This window comes from Schistocerca gregaria, unplaced genomic scaffold, assembly GCF_023897955.1.
Source record: "Schistocerca gregaria isolate iqSchGreg1 unplaced genomic scaffold, iqSchGreg1.2 ptg000248l, whole genome shotgun sequence".
In the NCBI taxonomy this organism is placed as follows: Eukaryota; Metazoa; Arthropoda; class Insecta; order Orthoptera; family Acrididae; genus Schistocerca; species Schistocerca gregaria.
Genome location: NW_026061757.1, coordinates 1 through 22,478, shown reverse-complemented (window position 1 = coordinate 22,478; position 22,478 = coordinate 1). Strand labels below are relative to the sequence as shown.

Here is a 22,478-nt window from a genome sequence, read left to right as displayed (position 1 = left end):
TGAGAAAAGGCTACCATTCACCTGTAGCTTGTTATATATACATACATAACAATACAATGATTGTACTAGCTTTTGAGCTGTTACTGTCTTTCTAAGTAAAGTACAGTCTCACACAGACGCATAACTACACAGTGACAAACACATTTCTTTTAGTATTAAACTGTGATTTATATTTTGAAGACAGCTGTGGAATCATTGTGTCTGACTAGTTATTTTAAGCGGTATTTTCTTAAGACCTATAGAAATAGATGAAACTGAGAGGCTTCAGTTTTGTTCAATTGCCTCTTGCCAGTTTTGGTGTCTGCACCATCAACAGCCTATTGAATTATTCATTGTACACCACCAATTAACCTTCTCTGAGTTGTGTACTCCATTTACTGGTCACATTTTTGTTAATTACATTTGCTCTTTGTATACCTAACACAATTGTTGAAATTCAGCTGACATTTGCTATAAAGAGATGATGTATTTGATTGTGGTACTTTTCTGTCAACTTGTTGAAAGCTTCCTCATTGTATTTAGCAACTGGATTCCCTCTGGCTACCTTTGCAGATACATAACACCCTGCCATGGCCACAGGTGGCTCTTAGTTTCTTCATTTATGATTAAGCTTGTTTTTTAATTGAAGCATGTGACACAAGAAAAGATTTGATTCTCATGAAACCCCAGATCATGGAGAACTCTGCCTTCAGCATATGTTGCCATTTGTATGTAACTTCGCCATATTGGGAAATCTCATTTTTTATTAAACGTTATGATAGTACTTAAAATTAAAAATTAAAACGTTAAAATCAGATGCCTGAAACCTAGAGATTTCTATTTTTAAAACAGAGTTTTTTGTGAATCACCAAATTAAAAAAAATCAACTTTTTCTCAGAAAATTAGAAATGTGAATACACAGCTAGGATTTATTATTCAACTGGGAACTAACTACATGTAGTAACCCACAAGATTCCACTACTGTTTCTTGTTCCTGTGCATATTAATGACAGATTACCAGAAGCAACACCAGGTTTCAAGTTTGCTTTGTTTGCAGATGATACAAGCAATTCAATAAATTAAGTAAAGCTTTAGAAAGATCAGTTAGTAAAATTTTTATGGTCATTAGTAAATGGCTTCTGGTCAGTTCTTTGTCACAAAATTTGAGTTGCTGAACCACAATGTAGCTATAGTATCCCTGTCCCTTTAACACTCAGATACATTAACCCAATTCTTGTTTATGTGCATATTTATTTATAACAACAAACCTAGTTAGTTTTATGAAATAGAACCTAAGTTGTAGATGCCATAATGTGAAACTGATTGTAACTATTTACATAACAGCATACAATATAACCACAACAAAACAGGCATGTTCCACATCCTACAATACATAATCAAAACACAGATCACCACAAAATGATATCAATAAGTAAAATAAAATAAAATTCATTTGGGAGAAGCATATCACAAAACTGCTGAAGTTTGTAATTTTTAATTTTTTCATCTTATTTCACATTTCCCCTTCATGAAGTCATACACTGCAGAATCCTGTAAACACATGAAATAAAAAATGTAACATTTTTTTATCTTTAATTTTATTTGGCTCTCACTGAAGTAATATTTAAACAACAAACCCAACTATAGTTGGATTCTGAACATCACACCGATATCAGTTTGAAGAATTTAAGCCCAATACTTTTTATTACATTAACTGTACTGGAATTGTGAAAATACTGTCCCATCATTCTGTTTATAACGTGATACAGAAGTGTCATATAACAGACTGCAAAAACTCTTCTTAAAGGATGGTTTATGTTGAATCAGCATATGAACTTTTTGATACCACGTGACTAAACAAGTAAAGGTAGTTTGACACCCTGCACACTTGGCAGGACTACCAAAGTTACACTCTCCCTCCCCTAACCATAATCCCACACCTCCCCAGATGCTCACACACAATATTAACTTCTTGCAATTTTTTTACTTAGAGTTAGGAAATTTTGTTAGCTCTATCTCACAAGTTAAAAAATAAATTAATTAATAAAAATTGAGCATTACTGAAAAAAATATTATTTAAACAAGCTATACATTAGCACATTTACAAAGAAAAGAGCAGAGGTCGTAAAAAGAAAACTACTGAAGAGCAGAAATCAACAAAAATTATAAGCCTTTGGTCAGATAGCATGGTTGCTAACCATCCTTTGAGATGTTATAATACTGAAGTTGCAGCAAAAACTTGAGAGTTAGGAAAGTTATTTTCTGAAAGTAACTAAGACACAGCTAAAGCTACTTCCCAGAGAAAGTAATTTAGTTACAGCTGTAGTTAGTGTATATCAAAAGCAACTGCAAAAGCAAAAAGAAATGCAAAGTACATCTATTTTTTTTAAAAAAAAAGCTGATAAAAATGCTTTTAATGCCTTTTTAAGAGAAGTCTCCACTCCTTCCAGTCTTATCACATAAGCATAGAATGATTTCAAAAAGATAGTATCAATGGAATTTGAAAAACATATACCACATAAATTAATAAGTGATGGTATTTATCCCCCAAGGTACACAAAATGGGTCAGACTGCCATTTCAGAAGCAATGAAAAAAGCATGCCAAATTTAAAAGAATGCAAAATCCCCAAGATTGGCAAAGTTTTGCAGAAGTTTGAAATATAGAGCATACTTCAATGTGAGATGCTTTTAATAACTTCTACAACGAAACTCTGTCTTGGAATCTGACAGAAAACCCAAAGAGATTCTGGTCATACATAAAGCACACCAAGGCAAGGCCTCCGGTCCAGATTGTATACCAGTTAGGTCCCCTTCAGAGTATGTTGATGCAGTAGCTCCATATATAGCAATTATATACAACTGCCCACTCACAGAAAGTTCCATACCTGAAGACTGAAAAATTGCTCACATCACACTAATACCCTAAAAGGGATATAGGAGTAATCCCTGAATTACAGGCCCATATCACTAATGTGAATTTGCAGTAGGCTTTTGGAACATACACTGTATTTAAACATTATGAATCACCTTGAAGAAAACGATTTATTGACACATAGTCAGCACGGATTCAGGAAATATCGTTCTTGTGAAACACAACTACCTCTTTATACTCATGACGTAATGAGTGCTATCGACAGGGGATGTCAAATTGATTCCACATTTGTAGATTTCCAGAAGGCTATTAACACCATTCTTTACAAGCGTCTTCTACCAAATTGCGTGCCTATGGAACATCACCTTAGTTGTGCAGCCGGATTCATGATTTCCTGTCAGAAAGGTCACAGTTTGTAGGCCCTCAATTGTTCCTGATCTATATTAATGACATAGGAGACAATCTAAGAAGCCCTCTTAGATTATTTTCAGATGATGCTGTCATTTACCATCTTGTAAAGTCATCAGATAACCAGAACAAATTGCAAAATGATTTAGATAAGATATTTGTGTGGAGTAAAAAGTTGCTATTCACCCTGAATAAATAAAAGTGTGAAGTTATTCACATGAGTACTAAAAGAAATCTGCTAAATTTTGATTATGCGACAAGTCACACAGATCTGAAGGCTGTAAATTCAACAGAATACTTAGAGATTGCAATTACTAATAACCTAAATTGGAACAATCACATTCATAATGTTGTGGGTAGAGCAAATCAAAGACTGATTCATTGGCAGAACATTTAGAAGGCGCAACAGATCTACTAAAGAGACTGCTTACACCACACTTGTCTACCCTATCCTGCAATATTGCTGTGCAGTGTGGGATCCACATCAGGTGGGCCTGACAGATGACATGGAAAAGGTTCAAAGAAGGGCAGCTTGTATTGTATTATTGCGAAACAGGGGAAATTGTGCCACAGACATGATACATGAATTGGTATGGCAATCATTAAAAAAAAAGGCGTATTTTGTTGCGACTGGATATTCTCATGAAATTTCAGTCACCAGTTTGCTCCTCCAATTGCAAAAACATTCTGTTGGCACCTACCTACATAGGGAGAAATAATCATCATGATAAAATAAGAGAAATCAGGGCTCACACAGAAAAATTTAAAGCTCATTTTTCTCGCATGTTGTTCAAGAGTGGAAATGTAGAGGCAGCTTGAAGGTGGTTCATTGAACCCTCTGCCAGACGCATAATTGGGAATAACAGAGTAACCATGTAGATGTAGATGTAGATGCATTAGTTAAGCCATCACTTCAGTTACTTTTAAAAATTATAATTGTAACTCATCCCTAAATAAGTAATGAACCTTATGCTCATAGGAAGGAAATAACCCTTAATGTCAATCAACAACAAAATACACCATCTACAGCCTCTTTTATCTCAGTGCATCTCAGGTGAAGTGCTAGTTTATTTTAAACAAAAGTTGTTTTTCAAATGTTGGATCTCCCAATTCAGCTCTCATTGCTCTCCTCACAGTACCCTCTATACCAAAAGCTCTCTGTTGATGCACTAGTTGCTATTCTGCACTATATTTAATAAAGGGGATCTTGAATGGGGAAACACATTGAGCATTTGTATATCTGTTGAAAAATTTAGTAAAAACTGTTAAAGATCTTTTTTGAGCACATCAGCTAAGTGTATTTTGTCTCTCAAAGCAGAAAACATCTTCCTCCTCGTCCTCGAGTACTTCTGCTTCTTCCCTGCCAGTGTCTCTTACAGCTGTTGTCTGCAGCATGGTTTCCAGCATATGTCCCTTGGGTACAGAGGTATGTGGCTGATCCATCCAGTTGGTTTTGAATTTTGGAAAGAAGCATGCAAACAGGATTGAATATTTTGAAATGCATGTTCAAACCTCTTCTACAATCCCAGAATAATTGCACCAAGTGGAGGTCTGTACATAGTCAGCTTAATGGATAACTTACACAGATCTTGTTTCAATGCAGCCAAAGTTGGGAGAAGGAAACCCATGAATATGCTGTGTTCACCTTGTAGCACGTTCCGAGACTGTGCCTGTGGTCTCATTGCTTCACAATATTCTCTCAGCAAAGAAACTTCTTCAGAGGTAACCTTTGCATTGAACAAAACTTTAGGCAACATCAATATTTTCATTGCCACTATCCATGATTTGCATATCCATTGGACAACCTCATATACTGAATTCCATCTTGCAATTACAACCAGATCCCACAGGTATCTTTGATATGGTCTGCAACTTGTGTTGATTGATTTTGTTCTTCCAGAGCTTGGACCACTGTACCATTGGGATCCTTAGAGATTTTTGAAATTTATATTTTCTTAATTGCATCTTCAGAATCTTTCTCAACAATCAAATTTAGCATACAATGTGTTCAACAGTGGTGTGTGCATAATAATCTCTCTCCTACAGCACTTTCATATCACTTACTTATTCTAACATACTGAAGGCATTTATAAATTCTAAATCATTATAATCATCATGTATTTTATTATTGTCTTCTTGTTCATTCTCAGTAATATTTTGCCTCTGGAGCAATCTAAAAGTCTTGGAAAAGTTTGTGCCATTGTCTGTTGCAGTGTTATGTTCTTCATTTTGTATGTGATTTTCCAATATTGTATTACCTATTTTCTTGCTCAGAAAGTCATATGTGTGTCTTTCTTTCATACATCTACATGCCAACACTGCCATTTTTCTTTTCAATGTGACTGGATCATCAGTGACCAGCTGCTCCAATGAAGCTCCTAAAACCAATAATGTCATGTGGTTGAAAAAATCAGTGAAAATACAGGGATAGATACAGAGAACTGTATTAACATCCACATTAAATTATAACTGGATTGATAAAAATCTACTCACCAAGTGGTAGCAAAACACACACATAAAATACTGTTGTAAGTGGCAAGCTATTTGAGCCAGTGTCTCCTCCTTTGGGCAGAAGGGTTGAAGGGGATTGAAGAAGGTTGAAGGAAACTGACTGGAGAGTTCTAGGAAAAGGGGTGAATTTTGTAAAAGTCAACCAGGACTGCAGGTCAGAGGAGACTTACCATATGGCATGAGAAGAAAAGACTGATTTTTGGGGACTGCAATGGATGAGGTTTGAAAACCTGAGAGCTTAAAGGTGGAAGACAGGATGATATGCAAGACAGAGATTACTACTAAGACATCATGCATGAGTTAATAAGAGTGAAAAGATAAGTGCATTGTATGTAACAGAAGTGGGTGGGTGGTGGCGAAAAATAGATGGGGAAGGCAATGAAAGGTGTAGAAAACTAAAACGGAGTGAAGTAAAGAGTAGTTACAGTGAATAAGTGCTGAGACAGAAGAAATTACCATAAATTAAGGCCAGGTGGGTGGTGAGAACCAAAGACATGTTGTAGTTCTAGTTCCCACCTTCAGAATTTTTATGATGCTGATGATGATGATGATAATGATGATGATGATGATGTTTGGTTTGTGGGGCACTCAACTGCACGGTTATCAGTGCCTGTACAAATTCTGAACCTTTGCTCAGTCCAAACTCATCACTTTCATGAATGATGATGAAATTATGCGGACAACACAAACACCCAGTCATCTCGAGGCAGGTGAAAATCCCTGACCCCACTGGAAATCGAACCCAGGCCCCGTGCTCGGGATGAGAGAACGTGGCTGCAAGACCACGAGCTGCGAACACAGACTTTTGAGAAACTGGTGTCTGGGGGAAGAATCCAGATGGCACATGTGGTGAAATAGGTGCCGAGGAGCCAAATGTCATGTTGTAGAGTATGCTCCCCACCACAATATTGCGAGTTGCCAGTATATACCCTCTGCCTATGCGCATTCATCCTAACTGATAATTTGGTGATAGTCATGCCAATTTAGAAGGCTGAACAGTGTTTACACAACAGATGGTATATGACATGTCATTTTGCAGGTGGCTCTCCCTTTCATAGTATATGTTTTGCCAATTACAGGACTGTTACAGGTGGTGGTAGAAGGGTGCATAGGGCAAGTCTTGCAGAGGGGATGGTCACAGGCGTATGAGCCGTAGGGTAAGAAGATGGGTTCAGAAGGAGCATAGGGTCTCACAATAGTATTGCAGAGATCAGGAGGGTGACAGAAAGCTATTCTAGGTGTGGTGGGCAAAATTTCAGACAGAATGGATCTCATTTCAGGGCACGGTTTTAGGAAGTCGTGGCCCTGTTGTAAGTCTCCCCTGACTTATGGTTCTGGGTGACTTTCCCAAAATCTACCCTTTTTCCTAGACCTCTTCAGTCCTTTTCCTTCACCCCTCTTCCTTCCTTTTCAACTCTTCTGCCTGCAGAAAGAGCCACTGGCACTGAAAGCTTGCCAGTTACAACTCTCTTTTATGTGTGTGTTCTACCGCTACTTAGTGAGTAGATTTTTATCTATCCAATTAAATAATTTTGTCAATAATTGACTATTTATGACGAAATTTATGAGACTATCTTTCACCTTTCTGATTTTTTGTTCTCCCAAATTCCTTATTACAGTTTTTCTTGAAACAACTCACAAACTTTAGCAGACACAGGTATACATCTTTTAATGATAGCACCTCTATTACTGTATGGAATGACTAAGAGGTATCTGAGACAAAGTTCATTACTGTTTTTTCAATCTTACTTTGGGTTACATATTGTGAAGCTGAAGGGAGCAGTTAAGTGTTGTTTGTTTTGAGGTTGACCCTGTAATGGTACAGCCGTACTGTCTTTTGGGCCTTGCACTTTATTTTCCTCAGTTTCTTTTGGGGAATGTTTGCTAAAAATGAATGTGAGAAATGAATATGTTACTTTTTCATTATTATAGTTATAAATGTCGAGAATATTTCCTATTAAATAAAACAATGGTATTTGTCATACTTTTCCTCAATCATCTAATGCTAACAGCAAGCAAAAATCTTACCTGTACATGATTTTTTACATTCACTTTGATTATTTTGTATTTTATTTGCACCAGTGCACAGTCTGCAATGAAAGAAATTATCCAATGTTAAAAATTTGCACACTTCACCATAAGCTGGGCAGGGCATGTGTGTCTCATCTTCCTCCTCAGTGTCTGAAAGATGGCAGAAATGAATGTGACATTGGAGATTGCATGTTATTCACAAGTGAGGTGTCATGTGACTGCAATATACTCATTGTTTCATATATAATTTCCTTATAAAAATGAATGAACAAGAAGTAAATGTAATAGCAGCACTAAAAATTATAATTCACATATCGGACATTTCCTATGTATCTTTTAGAATATGATACATATTTTGATAATGTTTAATAAATATCAGACTTATTGTTGAAGGAAGAAAAATATGGAGAAACATGTGCAGAACAAAATTGTGATAGGAACAGTCTTTAGCTGGGCTGCAGGAGGAATATATGACACCAACGCACTCACTAATGAAAAGATTTGATTCCAAAACAACTATTTGGGTTCTTTTCAAAATAAAGACTGATATTACACTGTCTTGAGATTATCACAACAAAATATGTAAGTGTGATAAAAAAGTAATGACACTTTCATTAAATTGTAAGTTATTAAAGTAACTTAGTCAAAGTTAGTTTACAGAAATAATCATTACCTTTGAAAAGTAACAGTTACTAGTAATGGCATTAGAAGTAAAGTGTTACTTTTGAACTCAGAGAAACACAATTGCTGAATATGAGTACACTGTGTAGGCAGCAGCTGTGTGAGCCAAGCACACTGTTGGCCCATAGCGTATGTGACACCTGTTTGACAGTAATTTATTTATGATGCTACTTGGAGGACTCACAAACAGCAGACAAATAAATGCAATTTGCTATTTCTAGTGGACAACCTTAGCAGAAAGCAGCATCTGAATATGAACGTTTGTGCAACTAGTATTGTGAAACCCAGTGCAAGAATGGAAAACGTTATTGAAGACATCTCAGAAAATAATAATATAAGGACAGTGATTTTGTTGTTTGCGTGACTGTTTCAAACAGTGAAGTGCGTAATGAAGTCAAAAATTGTATAACTGGTTTCAAGAATTTCTTAGATATAAATAAAATTAAAAACACTGCTGTTGTAATGATACTTCACAGACATGACCTGATCTTTAATTCATGTGTCAGCAAAGAGATCTACTACAAAACCAATGTTAAAATCAAACAACTATGATCAACTTATGTAAAATGCAATGTAGTAGATGTTAGTCAACACTCTGCACATTGAACATGGTGAGCATCTGAATTACCATGGCAAGAAATTTCTGTGTCAAGAGATAAACAGGATTATGAGTGAAATTTGTAAACACATTGGTATCATTTAAAAAAAAGTCTTTTGGTGCATGTTAATGTACCTTGTTTATCAGGGAAAACGACATTACAAGGGAAGGATGGGTAAAAACCCCATAAACAGGGAACTGCAGCAGACTAATTCATTCAGGTAACTGTGCTGATTTAGATTACTCAACGAAAATAAATGAACATGCTAGACCCAGTGAAATCAAAATACTTTTCTGTACTAATAACAGTATTCTCATTCTTCATTTAAATGTACAATCTCTTAAAGGTAAAGTCAATGAACTGCAATACTGGTTTGATAGAATTAACTGCAGTGTTTTGTGTATCAATGAGTGAAAGAATCTGAAACAGATATGAGTGTTCCACTTGGATACTTGCTAGTAACAAGCTACCGCAGAAAAAGCATGTCACATGTCAGGGTCTCAGTTTGCATTAAGAGCAATCTTGATTTACATTACTCAGTCATAGACCTTAGCAGAATATGCCTTGAAAGCAATATTTTAAGCAGCTGGTATGGTAATGCATTCACAAAAAGTTGTAATTGTGCCAGTGTAATGAATTCCAGGCATTGATGAAATAGTATTTAAATAAAAATTAACACTATAATATTGTAGTTATCTAAATATAAGCAGCATAAAATAATAACTGTAGGTGATATTAACACAGATATAAGGACAAAGAGAAAAAATGTAATCCATATGGTTAATTCTCTGAAGTCATTCAACTATTACTGTCTCAATGAAAAGCCGTCAGGTTGAATTTATGTCTTGATAACCTAAATGGTAATATACACAGAGACTCTCTTGAATGTGATGTTATAGAATTAGAAATATCAGATGATGCAGAACAGTGGCTTCAAACGGAGAAATTCAGCTCTCAGTACTAGAGAAAGGAAGGTGACATATGGACTACCAGGAGAGGCCAATGTAAACAATATGATAGATCATTTCTAGCTGGCCAGTGTGGCCGAGTGGTTCTAGAAGCTTCAGTCTGGAACTGCACAGCCACTACAGTCACAGGTTCGAATCCTGCCTCGGGCATGGATGTGTGTGATGTCCTTAGGTTAGTTAGGTTTAAGTAGTTCTAAGTTTTGTGTGACTGATGACCTCAGATGTTAAGTCCCATAGTGCTCAGAACCATTTCAAACATTTTATAGATCATTTGAAAGAAATGGACTGGTTTTGTATAATGGATATAACAAAATTATTGACAACTGCTTTTTCAGTTTCCTGGCAGAGATTAAGCACATAGTGTAAGATACGTGCCCCACTGTAATCAAAAGAGATTATACTGGCATCACACAAAAGCAGTATCATGCTAACAAGTGGTACACTCCACAACTTAATGAATACAGGATACTACTATTAATTCTAAGTCCCATAAAAGTGGTCCAGACAAACAAAATTACATAAAGATGAGAAAACTCTACAGATCTGAAATAAAAAATGGTAGTAGTTCATTCAGTAGAGCACTTGCCCACAAAAGGGAAAGGTCCCAAGCTCTAGTCCCAGCCTGGCATGCAGTTTTAATATGCCAGGAAGTTTCATATTAGTGCACATTCTGCTGCAGAGTGCAAATTTTATTCTCAAAACATCCCTCAGGCTGTGGTTCAAACAAACAAAATTACATAAATATGAGAAAACTCTACAGATCTGAAATAAAAAATGGTAGTAGTTCATTCAGTAGAGCACTTGCCCACAAAAGGCAAAGGTCCCAAGCTTTAGTCCCAGCCTGGCATGCAGTTTTAATATGCCAGGAAGTTTCATATTAGTGCACATTCTGCTGCAGAGTGCAAATTTTATTCTCGAAACATCCCTCAGGCTGTGGCAACATCCTTTCTTTCAGGATTGCTAGTTCTGCAAGTTTCAGAGGAGAGCTTCTGTGAAGTTTGGAAGGTAGGAGACAAGGTTCTGCCAGAATTAAAGCTGTGAGGATGGGTCATGAGGGGTGCTTGGGTAGCACAGTCAGTTGAGCACTTGCCTGCGAAAGGCAAAAGTCCCGAGTTCAAATCTCGGTCCACCACATGGTTTTAATCTGCTAGGAAGTTTCATATAGGACATGCTTCACAATAACTGTGTGGTGATCATTTCATTTTTTATAAGACTCAATACAAACAGTATTAAAGTTAAAGATTTTCAAATGCATAAGCTTACATTGACAATGGCATTGAAAATTGTCAAAAAGCTAAAACATAAAGGGGACAGTTTACATATATGATTGAATTAAAAATTGACAAATTGAAATACACACAGGGGACAGTTTACAAGTACTGTATATGAGGATGCATAGAATATGAAGTAACAGTAATATATATGGGCATACAATGCATGATGGGAGTTAAAAAACTACAATCAGTAAGAACATAGGGGCTTATTTTTGCACAGCCCTAACACAACTGACTTACAGTGCAATTTATTTCAGTATATAAAACAAGATTAAGAATAGGTAAAAATAAATTTAATGTGTTATTTGACAGTTAAGTGAACTTGTGTTCTGATTTTTTTGGGGAGGAGTTTCGGAGAGCTAGTATAAATTTGCCAATAGGTAACCATTAATAGAGCAAAAGGTGTGCATGACAAGTAGTTCTTTTACTTTTTTCCTGAATGACAGCCCTGCACTATTTTCTATGGCCACAGGAAGTTTATTGTAGAGCTGAGTACCTATATTCCTGTCATTCTCTTGACAAGTACTTACTCTTTGGGGTAGCAGATGAATGTTCAAATTGGTTCTTGTATTGTGATCATGTATATCCCTACTTATTGTGGACAGGTACATGCTTTTTTTAACAAATAAAACTGTTTCCATTATATAAATACAGGGTACTGGAAAAATTTTTTAAGTCTTTAAAAATTGGCTTTGCTGATGATCTAGGATGTTCTTGCTTCATTACCTTTAATAGCCTTTTCTGCACTATAAATATAATTTTTTATGTGATGACCTGCAGAATGGGATCCCATATGTTACATTGGACTGAACTTGGACAAAGTACACTGTTTTTTATGTATCAATGTTGCATGTTTGGCTGTGGATTCTAAATGCATAACACAGGCTGTTCAGCTTATTCAGTACTTTATCCCTGTGCATGTCCCACTTCGAAGTGTTATCTTCCCATATTCCCAAAAGTTTCATTGCTTCTACTTGGTCAAGTTCATGGCCTTCTGTAGTATTGGTGTCATTCGAGTAGGGCGATTTTTAGAAGAGCACGTGGGCTGTTTTATTTCTGTGAAGCCAGGACAGCACACTACTTGTTGTATGTGATATTTGGCCACTCATTTGTTGCACTGATGTGCTATTTGACAACAGATTTTAATCATCAGCAAATAGTACAGGAGGAGTTTTACGAAGGTTCAGGGAAATATCATCAATAAAAGTTCATCAATAAAAGACCATCAATAAAAAACCGAAAGAGAAGGGGGTCAAAGTAGAGTCTTGTTTAACACCAAAAGTAATCAGAGCTTTGTTAGAGCAAGTATGTTCATTTCTAATGCTAGAGACTTTAACCACTTGCAACCTATTTGTTAAGTATGCCTCAAACCATTGATTACATACATCTTGGATGCCATATGTGTCTAATTTCTGAATATGTGTCTAATCTGGTTAGGTCAATGAACAATCTGGAAGAGAATTCTCTGTAAATAAAACAAGAGAAGATTTGGTCACAGACAACAAAATGGACATCATTAACAGATCTGTGCTTGCGAAATCCATATTGATGTTCAGAAAATAAGTTTTCTTTATTCCGAAATTCTAAGACAAAACTACACTTGACTTTTTAATTATCTTTGTTACTGCTAATAGGAGGGATATTGACCAATAATTATTTACATCATGTAGGTCAAAAAATCTTTTAGTTCTTATGTAAGCTAGTTATCTTCTGTGTAATTTTCTGCATCTGTGATTGATTATTGTATAAAACTTGACACCCCTATAAACACCGATGAAGCCCATTGTATGAAAAATACTGAACAGCAAATAAAAATGTGTACTCTGTTAAAAAAAATACATTTCAAGAACAGTGTTCATTTATGGACTCATCAGGGAAAGGCTTCTTGCAGACAGAACATAGGAATTCTTGAGGCAAGTGAACTAATGTGCCTCTCCTGGTTAATTAGTAAACTGTCTTCAGAGATTTTTTTTTTCCATCCAGTTTTTATGCCTCCTCTGTGCCCACACCCTTAGCAGTAGCCAATCGCATTACAGCCTTGGTATGACCCTGTCCTCAGCTTCCAATATTATTTTTCTTGGCGCATTATAAGAGAAAACTCAATTCATATGTTGTAAGAATATTTATTGCAAGGAATTAAATTTCTTGTGTATTTGTGTTCTTGATAAATTTCTTCTCATTGTTCACCTTGTCAATTCTCTTTGAGTAATGTGATTGAGTCAGACTTAATGGTTCTGTGAAATTATATGTTTCCCTTCTTACTAAATATATTTGATGGAGATGCTTTAGTGCTGCCATCTCGCCATCATGGTCAGATAAGTACTTTACTGTGTGGATAACATCTATTTCAAAAAAATACAGCTGGATTTAGAAATAAAGCATCAACTGCTGTGTTGCACTATGCCAGTCTTGCCTTGTTTAAAATGTTAGTTTTGGAATCAATGTTACTCTGAGAATCAAATCAAAGCTGACATCAGCAACTCCTGGCCCTGAATAAGAACTATCCAGTGTGAAATTAATACTAAAATCTCCCCATACAATTAGTTCCTAGTCATTTCTGTTAAGTAGTAGTAGTACACCTTTAATGGCTTAATGAAGTTCAATCCATTTTTGTTGGGTGTATCACACTGCTGAACCACTACCTTGTATGTTTCCACATCAGTTAGTGATGTACAGCAAGCAAATATCTCAATTGAAACTACAAATTATTGGGGCCAGTTACATTTATTACACTTTTCACAAGGCATATTCAAGGATTATATCACCAACGTCAGATGGAGTTTGTTGAATCCCATTGTGGGAGTTGCAACTACAATGAATAGATGTGCCCAGATAGCTAAAAGAACAATAGAACTATATTGTATGTTGGTACAACAGAAAACAACTTCCAAAGTCATACAAATAAATGATACTACAGGGTGGCACAGGGTAACAGGAAATTTTGAAAATTACAGTTGGCAGCACTGTAGCACTGGCATATGTTCGAAACTTTGCACAATTGTGGTGAACGCATTGCCATTTAGTAATCATGGAGAATTGGACTGGTTCGGAACTTGCAGTAGCTGTGAGAGCAGTTTACAAAAATGGTGATAGTGTGGCTGCCATGCAGAGAACATTTCGACAGCATTACCAGCTTGGACATCATGGACGTGTCCCATCTGCACATGCAATTACAATGTGGGTGCGTAATTTTGAAGAAACAGGGTCTGCCTTGAAAAAGAAACCTCCAGGTGGCATTCCAACGGTACGTACCCCAGAGAACATTGCAGCTGCTAGAGCTGCAATCGAGAGAAGTCCAGCATGCATCTTCATTAGGGATTAAGTGACGAAGCTTACAAAGAATACTGCACAAATTAGACTTCCATCCCTATAAGTTGCAGATTGTGCAACACTTACAAGAACGAGACCAATGTCATGTATGGAGTTTAGTAGCCAGATATTGGCTAAAATCAATGAGGATGCAAATTTCCTTGGTTATGGATATCAAACGAAGCCCGTTTCCACCTGAACGGATTCGTGAAAAAACAGAATTTTCGTTATTGGGCACAGGACAATCCTTGTGAGTTTCACCAGCAACCACTACATAGCACCACGATCACAATATGGTGTGCTGTATCATGTCATGGTGTTATCAGCCCTTATTTTTTTGAACGTGAGGATGGTAGTGCAGTGACAGAAACATCCACTTGATATGTTGAAATGCTCCAAACATTCTTTACATCGAGACTGTATGAGCTTGATCTTAATGTCAAAAATGTATGGTTTCAGCAGGACGGAGCCACATCACACACTCCTCAACAATCGGTGACAGCAGTTCGTCAATTGATTGGAAGATGCATTATTTCACGTAACAGTGACATTGCATGGCCTGCAAGGTCCCCTGATCTTAGTTTGTGTGACTTGTTCCTGTGTGTACCGTACACGTCATGCAACAATCCATGAACTGAAGGAGAACAATGAAAATGAAATTACTGCCATTCCTCAAGATTTGCTACACCACACATTCCAGAGTTTTCATAACAGGCTGTTAGAGTGTGAATGCCAAATGGGAGCACATCTTTCCGATGTCATCTTTAAAAAGTAAAGAGACACTTTTGGACATTTTGATTGTAAAGACATACTGAATAATGGCATACTCAATACATTCACTTTCATTAATAAATTACTAGTTTTATGAATTTATTCATGGAAATGACGTTATTTTGAAATTTCCCATTTCCCTGCACCACCCTGTATAAGGGCTAATAGCAAACACAATGATAGTTTTTTGAAAGAACAAAATGCACTGTGTGCTACCATAGCTGCTGAGTTAAGTACACTGTCGATCCTAAATAGGGTAGCACTGATGTAGCCAGGAAATATCTGTACCTGGACATAGTGCTTGGTTGAAGCACTCATCAAAACTTGGTCGTTAGTGAGGCTGTAGGCTCTGACTGGTGTGTGCTGCACTGCAGTGAATGGATCTCTGTTTGTGGGACTACTTGTGTGGTCATTTTCTGCCCCAAAGAACTGTAACTGTGAACTCCCTATGTCTACTGACTGGTGAGAGGCTGGGTGGTGTCGTATAAACCCATCCAGTGTAAGAATACCAGGAAATCCTGCCAATGTGACATGGCTTATGGAGGCAAACTAGCAGCAATGTGTCCAGCAGATGTGGTGCCACCTGACTGCAACAGCTGCAGAAGTAATGTTCTGTAGCTGAAGTGCCAGCACCCGAAACTACAGCATCCATCTTCTTTATGAAGGAAATGGCAAAGCCATGCAACTGTGTAGTCAGTGGTTGTGACATAGCTGCCAGCTGAGGATACTGCATCCATTTTCCTGTAGTGGAAGATGGTGGCACCTTCAGAAAGAAGCAAATCATGTCAGGTCATAGTTGAGAAATGGCGACCATGCAATTGAATGTGCAGTGAAACTTTTGCTGCTGGAGAACAGGAGTACTGAGGAACCAACTGGAATCCCATGGAGTAAGCCACAAAGGGAAGACACAGACACTCTGCAGACATTAGAAGGCTCTGGAGGTCACAAGAGACAACCATGGCCAGAGACACCTGAGGCAAGTGACCAGGGTGGGATGGTGCAGATCAGGGTCCAGGAGAAGGTGTGTTACATGCTGCGAAGATGCCTGTCAGAAGAGAAGCCATTTGCATGAGGCCAGTGTGATCCACACACCAAAGGGAAGAAGCATGGGAGAGGAATTAGAACTCTGACGGTGTGGGCTTCACATCAGTTACAGGCAGAGAGGAGGGCTGAACCAAGGGCAACACGTTCAAAGATGACAAAGTGTGGTGAGCAGAGTCAACAGAGGTGGAGGGTCATCACAATTGGACCTGGAGGGAGAGTACACATAGGGGACAGAAACAGAGAGCACATGAAGCACAAGAGAAGGTTCATTGTGGGGCGGGGGGGAGGGGGTGGGGGAGGGGGAGGATGGACATTGAGTGGGCTGGCTACATGGAGACTGGTGGTGGCAGTGCTGATGGCACTGGAACCTGAATTAACTGTCACATTAACCACCCCCATGATCACACAAATTGAGCCCATTACAGTTCTGGCACTGGATCAGTCATGACAAATGAAAAAATGATACCAGTCAACTTGACCAGCAGAGTATTCCTGTTCAACTACAGAGGCACATAATTCTGAGATCTACAGTGGCTCAACTGAAAAGTGATGCCTTGTTTTTCTGTCCCCAAAACACACTGACAAAATCAATATATGCCCAACTTGCAGCAGCTACCAGTTACAAACTGTCTCATTTGACATTGTTTTGACACTGGCAGTCATCTCCAAAACACAAAGGAGTAGCAAATAGAACACATGGTAATGCATGTCCACACAGCCCACCAAAATGTACATTCAGCATTAAGTTGTTACTCACAGTAAAAACTCGTAGTTCCCACTATTTATAGTAAAGCAATAGAACCAGAACATGCACAGCTAGTAGTGCAAGCATCAGATGCAGCAAAAATTGTGACAAAATGGAATAGTGAGTACTGTCACTAGGCAGAACAAGGAAAAATAAGTAATATGGCTCATAATCACAGAACATGATGGAGCAGAAATTGTTCACACACAAATGATGAGTCAATTAAGAACAAATAGTAAATAACAGGTAATTCACACAAAGCAATGTCTCCTACAGGAAATTTCATTAAAAAAGAACTGGAAAGCGTTAATGATGCAATGGCTGTGCATAACTCATAAGCAACTGATAGTCTCCTGCTCACTAGACAGTTGCTCTGACCACTAAGCAATATGGAAACAGTAGTCACCACAACTGTACGGCCTACAGCACCATGTCTCCTATCAGACCCAAATTATCAACTTAACCACACACTGCTGATGTAGTGCACCTGCCCGGTATCCTCATCACTCACAGCATTCTGCCAGTTCTCATAGGAGTTCAAGTGGGGTGTGCATCTATATTTAAGGGATCATTGGCCAGCCTTGCCTTAGTTATGTATTTGGTGTCTGTTTCTCGGACTTGTCTGAAAGAACAAACACCACATATATAAATAAGGCAAGGCTGGCCAATGATCTGGGTTTGAATGCCAGTTTGGCACAAATTTTCAACTTTCCCCATTTATGTAAAGCAATGCCCAACAGCAGCTAAATATAATTAATTCCTTTGTGTCTTGAGTCATCTTTGTGGTAGGAACAACACCAAAATAAACTTTTACCTAATCACCACTGTCTAATTCCACTATGGGAGGATCACATTACAATTAATAGATTTGCCAAGATAGCCAAAAGAACAATAGGACTTTACTGCACAGTATCTTAAGCAAGTAAATGAGAAAACAGCTTCCAATATCATACTGCTAAATGACTATCCTGACTGATAAGGGTTGATACCAGACACAATGACAGTTTCTTGAAAGTACAAATTGCACTGTATGCTAATGAAGCCACTGAGTTAAGTACACTGTCCATCCTAAATAGACATAGCCAGGAAACATCTATGCTTGGGTGTAGTCTGTGGTTAAAGCACACTTGAAAGTTTCGCAGTTAGGATGCAGTATGCAATGCTGTAGGATACAAATCATGTGTGCTGCACTACAGTGAATGAATCTCTGATTGTGGGACCACTGGCATGGTCAGCACGTGGCCCAGAGATCTGTAGTTGTTAACTCCCAGTGCCGACTGACTGGCAAGTGGTTGGGCAGTATCCTATAAAGTGATTTTGGCTTACAGAGATGAGCTAGGGTTGATCCCAGTAGCATTGCATCTGATTGACGTAGCACCATCAGATATTGCAGTGGCTGCAGGCATAATTTACAGTGGTTTAGTTGTTGGTGCCTTGATAGGGTGGCAACCCGTCTCAATCTGCTCTTTGGTGGCTGGATCCAAATGCACCATAAACAATTACTACAGATTTACATCAAGGCATATATTTATTTAATGTGCATTTTTTGTGTAACATTTGGCAGTATCTGGCAGCAGAAGATAAAGCTATTTTATTACAAAGATCAAAGTTATTTGGGTATTTTGATTCCATGTAAATGTGAATACATGAATACCCCACAAAAAAGTGACTGCTTACGGTATTATTCCTTCTCATAATATTGTTACATTCCATGCAGGATTTTCCATTGTTTGACTGCTTATAGTAACTGATAGTTTCAGTTAATGTTCATAATGGTCACTGAATGTTTGGATTTAAACTCAAAGAGCTATTCAATGCAGTACTCATTTATGACTGTTGCAGTACTCATTTATGTCTGTTTATAGTCACTCCTCAGTGCCTTATATTATGTTTATAGTAATGTGAAGGTAATCTATGTCCAAGTGCATCTGTTCAATTTTTTGTGACTTCTAAATGATATTCTGTTTTGCATCATATATCTATCAAAATACCTTTACATTCTTTAGTTTCCTGCTGTGCAAAGTGAAGCTGATTTTCCTTTCTAAAAAAACTTCACGGAATGGAAACATCCAAATGTACAATTGTTACTCTTTGTGCTGACCAAGCTAAACGTTTTTTTATTCCTTCACTGATTGTTTTAAATGTGTCTGTAGTTATTAGGCAGCTCTATATTTCAGCAAAAAGGTGTCCTAAAATGACCTAGTGAAACTATTGGAAATCACAGGAATTGGACAGATGGTGCTTCTGTAAATTCATTGTGTGAGTTACCTCTCACAAGAATCATTCAAATGTAAACTGTCTGCTGTGTAATGTGACTGTGTGAGGAGCAAAATATCAGTTACATACATGTGTGACTAACATATGCTGTTGAGAAACTTAAGTTCTACATGTATAAGCTTGGCAAAAGACTACATTCACAGCTTGTTGTATTGTTGCAAGGAGCACCACTCTAACACAACCCACAACCTTCAACCCAGTTGAGCTACAGTGCTGGGACAATGTAGACTTGCACATGCGTACTTGTATGTGTGTGTGTGTGTGTGTGTGTGTGTGTGTGTGTGTGTCTGTGTTTGTTTGTTTTTCTCCATTATGTGACTCTGAAGAAGGAAATCGTCTAAAAGCTCAGCTATGTTTATGTAGCTCATTTATGCAAAAAGTGATTATCTTTTCACTTTCCATTACCAGTTGTAGGCAAAACATTGGTTTGGCCCATTCCCCATTCAAGTTGCATACTCATATTTATACAACAAGTGCTTCTAAGTAATTAGTCACACACAAATGTCAAGTGCATCTGCACTTCTTCCTGGAGATGTTATCAGTATTCACATTAAACACATTAATCAATTCAATAACATGTTTCTCTTATACATTTGTTATATTCCTGAGCAGTACTAATATCACAAGGTCAAGCACAATGGTGCAACATTTCCTACTGCATAAAATATCTTACCTGAATCATATAGCAAACAATAACCTTTGTTTTAGGAGGAGGGACTCCCAGGCCTCAAGCACATCACGGGACTGGTATTTGTCAGATGACAGAACATCCATAGGTAGCAGTTCTGTTAGTGGTCAGCACACATCAAGTACTACCGGTGATACAGCAGAAGATTTTACTGACAGTACAGGAGAAAATGGTAATTACAACCACAAGAGGACAAATGAATGATTTTCATGTCCAAGAAGTACCAGAATATCAGAACTGACAGAGTCAGACAATATCTTTCAAAAGTTAAAATATGCAGCAAAGTCATGTCTCTGATTTTTTAAAAAGTAATCAATTAATTTTTAATAAATATCAAGTTTTTGAAACATCAAGATTTAAAGGAGCAGACTTAAAACAAGTAGGCTACTAATCATTGAGTCAATTCATTACACATTTTATCAGTAATGCATATTAGTAATAGGTTTCCTCTTGAAATATGTGTTTTCATAAAGTGTTTTCTGATTGGAATAAAAGAAATGACACAAGCTGTTTTTGTCTGTGTGTGTGTGTGTGTGTGTGTGTGTGTGTGTGTGGTGTGGTGTGGTGTGTGTTTGGTTTTTTGTGTAGAAGCAGTTGGGGGAGGGGGGGGGGGGAGGAAGGGAGAGAGAGAGAGAGAGAGAGAGAGAGAGAGAGAGAGAGAGAGAGATGATATTGTTGTGTTATGCCACAATCTTCTGTGCTTCTCCTCTGGAGTAAGCTGTATGAATATTCTTATCATGTATTCTTACATAAGTCAAGTGACAGTTTAATTCAGTGCTAAAAGGATGGAAGAGAAGCACAGAAAGCAAAGACTGTCAGCTCACTCACTGCCATATAAAAATATTGCTTTTTTTCAGTCCAGTTAGGCAAACTAGAGTTATCATTGCTCTATGACTCCTTTGCTGGTGCACTTCATTGTTCACTTCACAGAGCAAAAGTAAGTTGTCTCTAAGAAAGTCTTATATATAACTTATAGTTATATCTGCACCTGTTTGAAAGCCAAAACTATGATTATATTAAAAAAACTGTTCTTATTATTCATGGCGCTGTCACAGTCATGTACCTTAATGAAATATTACTAAAGCTACATTGTTTCAATAACAATCATAATAAATATGTGCAGATTTCCAACTAGTGTGTAAGTGCAGAAATAGCACTCTCTGGTTTATTTAAATACATGTATTTTGTGACATTTTATGCTGTAATTTTCAGGGATTGAAACCAATGGATATAAATGGGCTATCAGATCCATTTTGCAGACTTAGTCTCATACCAGCAGAAGGAAGGGTAATAACTAGATGTTCAAATAGAACCAAATAGCTAAAAAATAAAATGATTATAATAATATATTATTTTGTTTTCAGTCCAATACATTAAGAACTAAAACAGTCCACAAAACAAGAAACCCAGAGTTTAATGAAACTCTCACATTTTATGCAGTATCAGAGGAAGAGATCAACAGGAAAATACTGCATATTGTCATTTTGGGTAAGTAAATAAAATACAGCAGATAATTTTGGACTGCTGGATGAGAAATAGTTTATAATGTAAGATAAGAAATCTACTCACCAAGCAGTGGCAGGAGAAGGGACATGTAAAAAAAATGTTTTACAGATGCAAGCTTTCAGAACCAGCAGCTCCTTCTTCTGCCATAAGGGTTGAAGGGAAAGGCAGAGGGATGACTGAAAAGGACTAGAGAGGCTTAGGAAAAGGGGTAGAGTTTGAGATTCACTCAAAATCGTGGGTCAGGGCAGACTTATTGGATGGGATGAGAAATAAGTCTGCCCTCACCCAGGATTCTGGGTGACAAGCACTACCTCTTTTCCTGAACCTCTCCCATCCATTTCCTTCATCCCTCAACCTCTCCCTTCCACCCTTCTGCCAGAAGAAGAATCCACTGGCTCCAAACTCTTGCATATGTAAAATATTTTTATAATGTGTTCATTGCAGCTGCTTGGCGAGTAGACTATTTATCTATATGTACATTATATTATCAAAAATTAAAAATCAATTGTTTTCAAAAATTGATTATTTTTGTGGGGGGAGCCTTCTCTTAGTGCTGTGTGAGTGGTTCTCTTGGATGGAATACATGTGTGTGAATACAAAAGGAGTGAGTACTAATTAGGAGGTGGGAAAACAAAGATATAAGATATATGAGCTTCCTTTCACCATAAAGAAATGGCCTGACGTCTCATGTTGAAACCTGACAGTGTGCAACATGATTCTTGAAAAATCTCAACTGCCAATATGCAATGTAAGTTACCAGAAAATAGTTAAATATGAAATTTTTAGCATAATATCTGATCTGTCTCGCGTGTGT

At 37.4% G+C, this 22,478-nt stretch overlaps 1 protein-coding gene and 1 long non-coding RNA gene across 2 annotated transcripts in view; both read left to right on the top strand.

Moving 5' to 3' along the window:
- The window catches only part of LOC126305103 (rab effector Noc2-like), an 817,922-nt gene extending 797,560 nt beyond the window's left edge, over nt 1–20,362 (top strand). The window contains exon 12 of the mRNA XM_049992015.1: nt 20,179–20,362. Coding sequence (XP_049847972.1) covers nt 20,179–20,362 — 184 coding nt within the window. The remainder of the gene's footprint in view (nt 1–20,178) is intronic.
- A 652-nt stretch (nt 20,363–21,014) lies between these two features.
- LOC126305104 (uncharacterized) lies at nt 21,015–21,612 on the top strand. Its single transcript, XR_007553311.1, has 3 exons — nt 21,015–21,095; nt 21,371–21,445; nt 21,523–21,612. It is a non-coding gene; the product is annotated as an uncharacterized LOC126305104 (long non-coding RNA).
- The last annotated feature ends 866 nt before the right edge of the window (nt 21,613–22,478 follow it).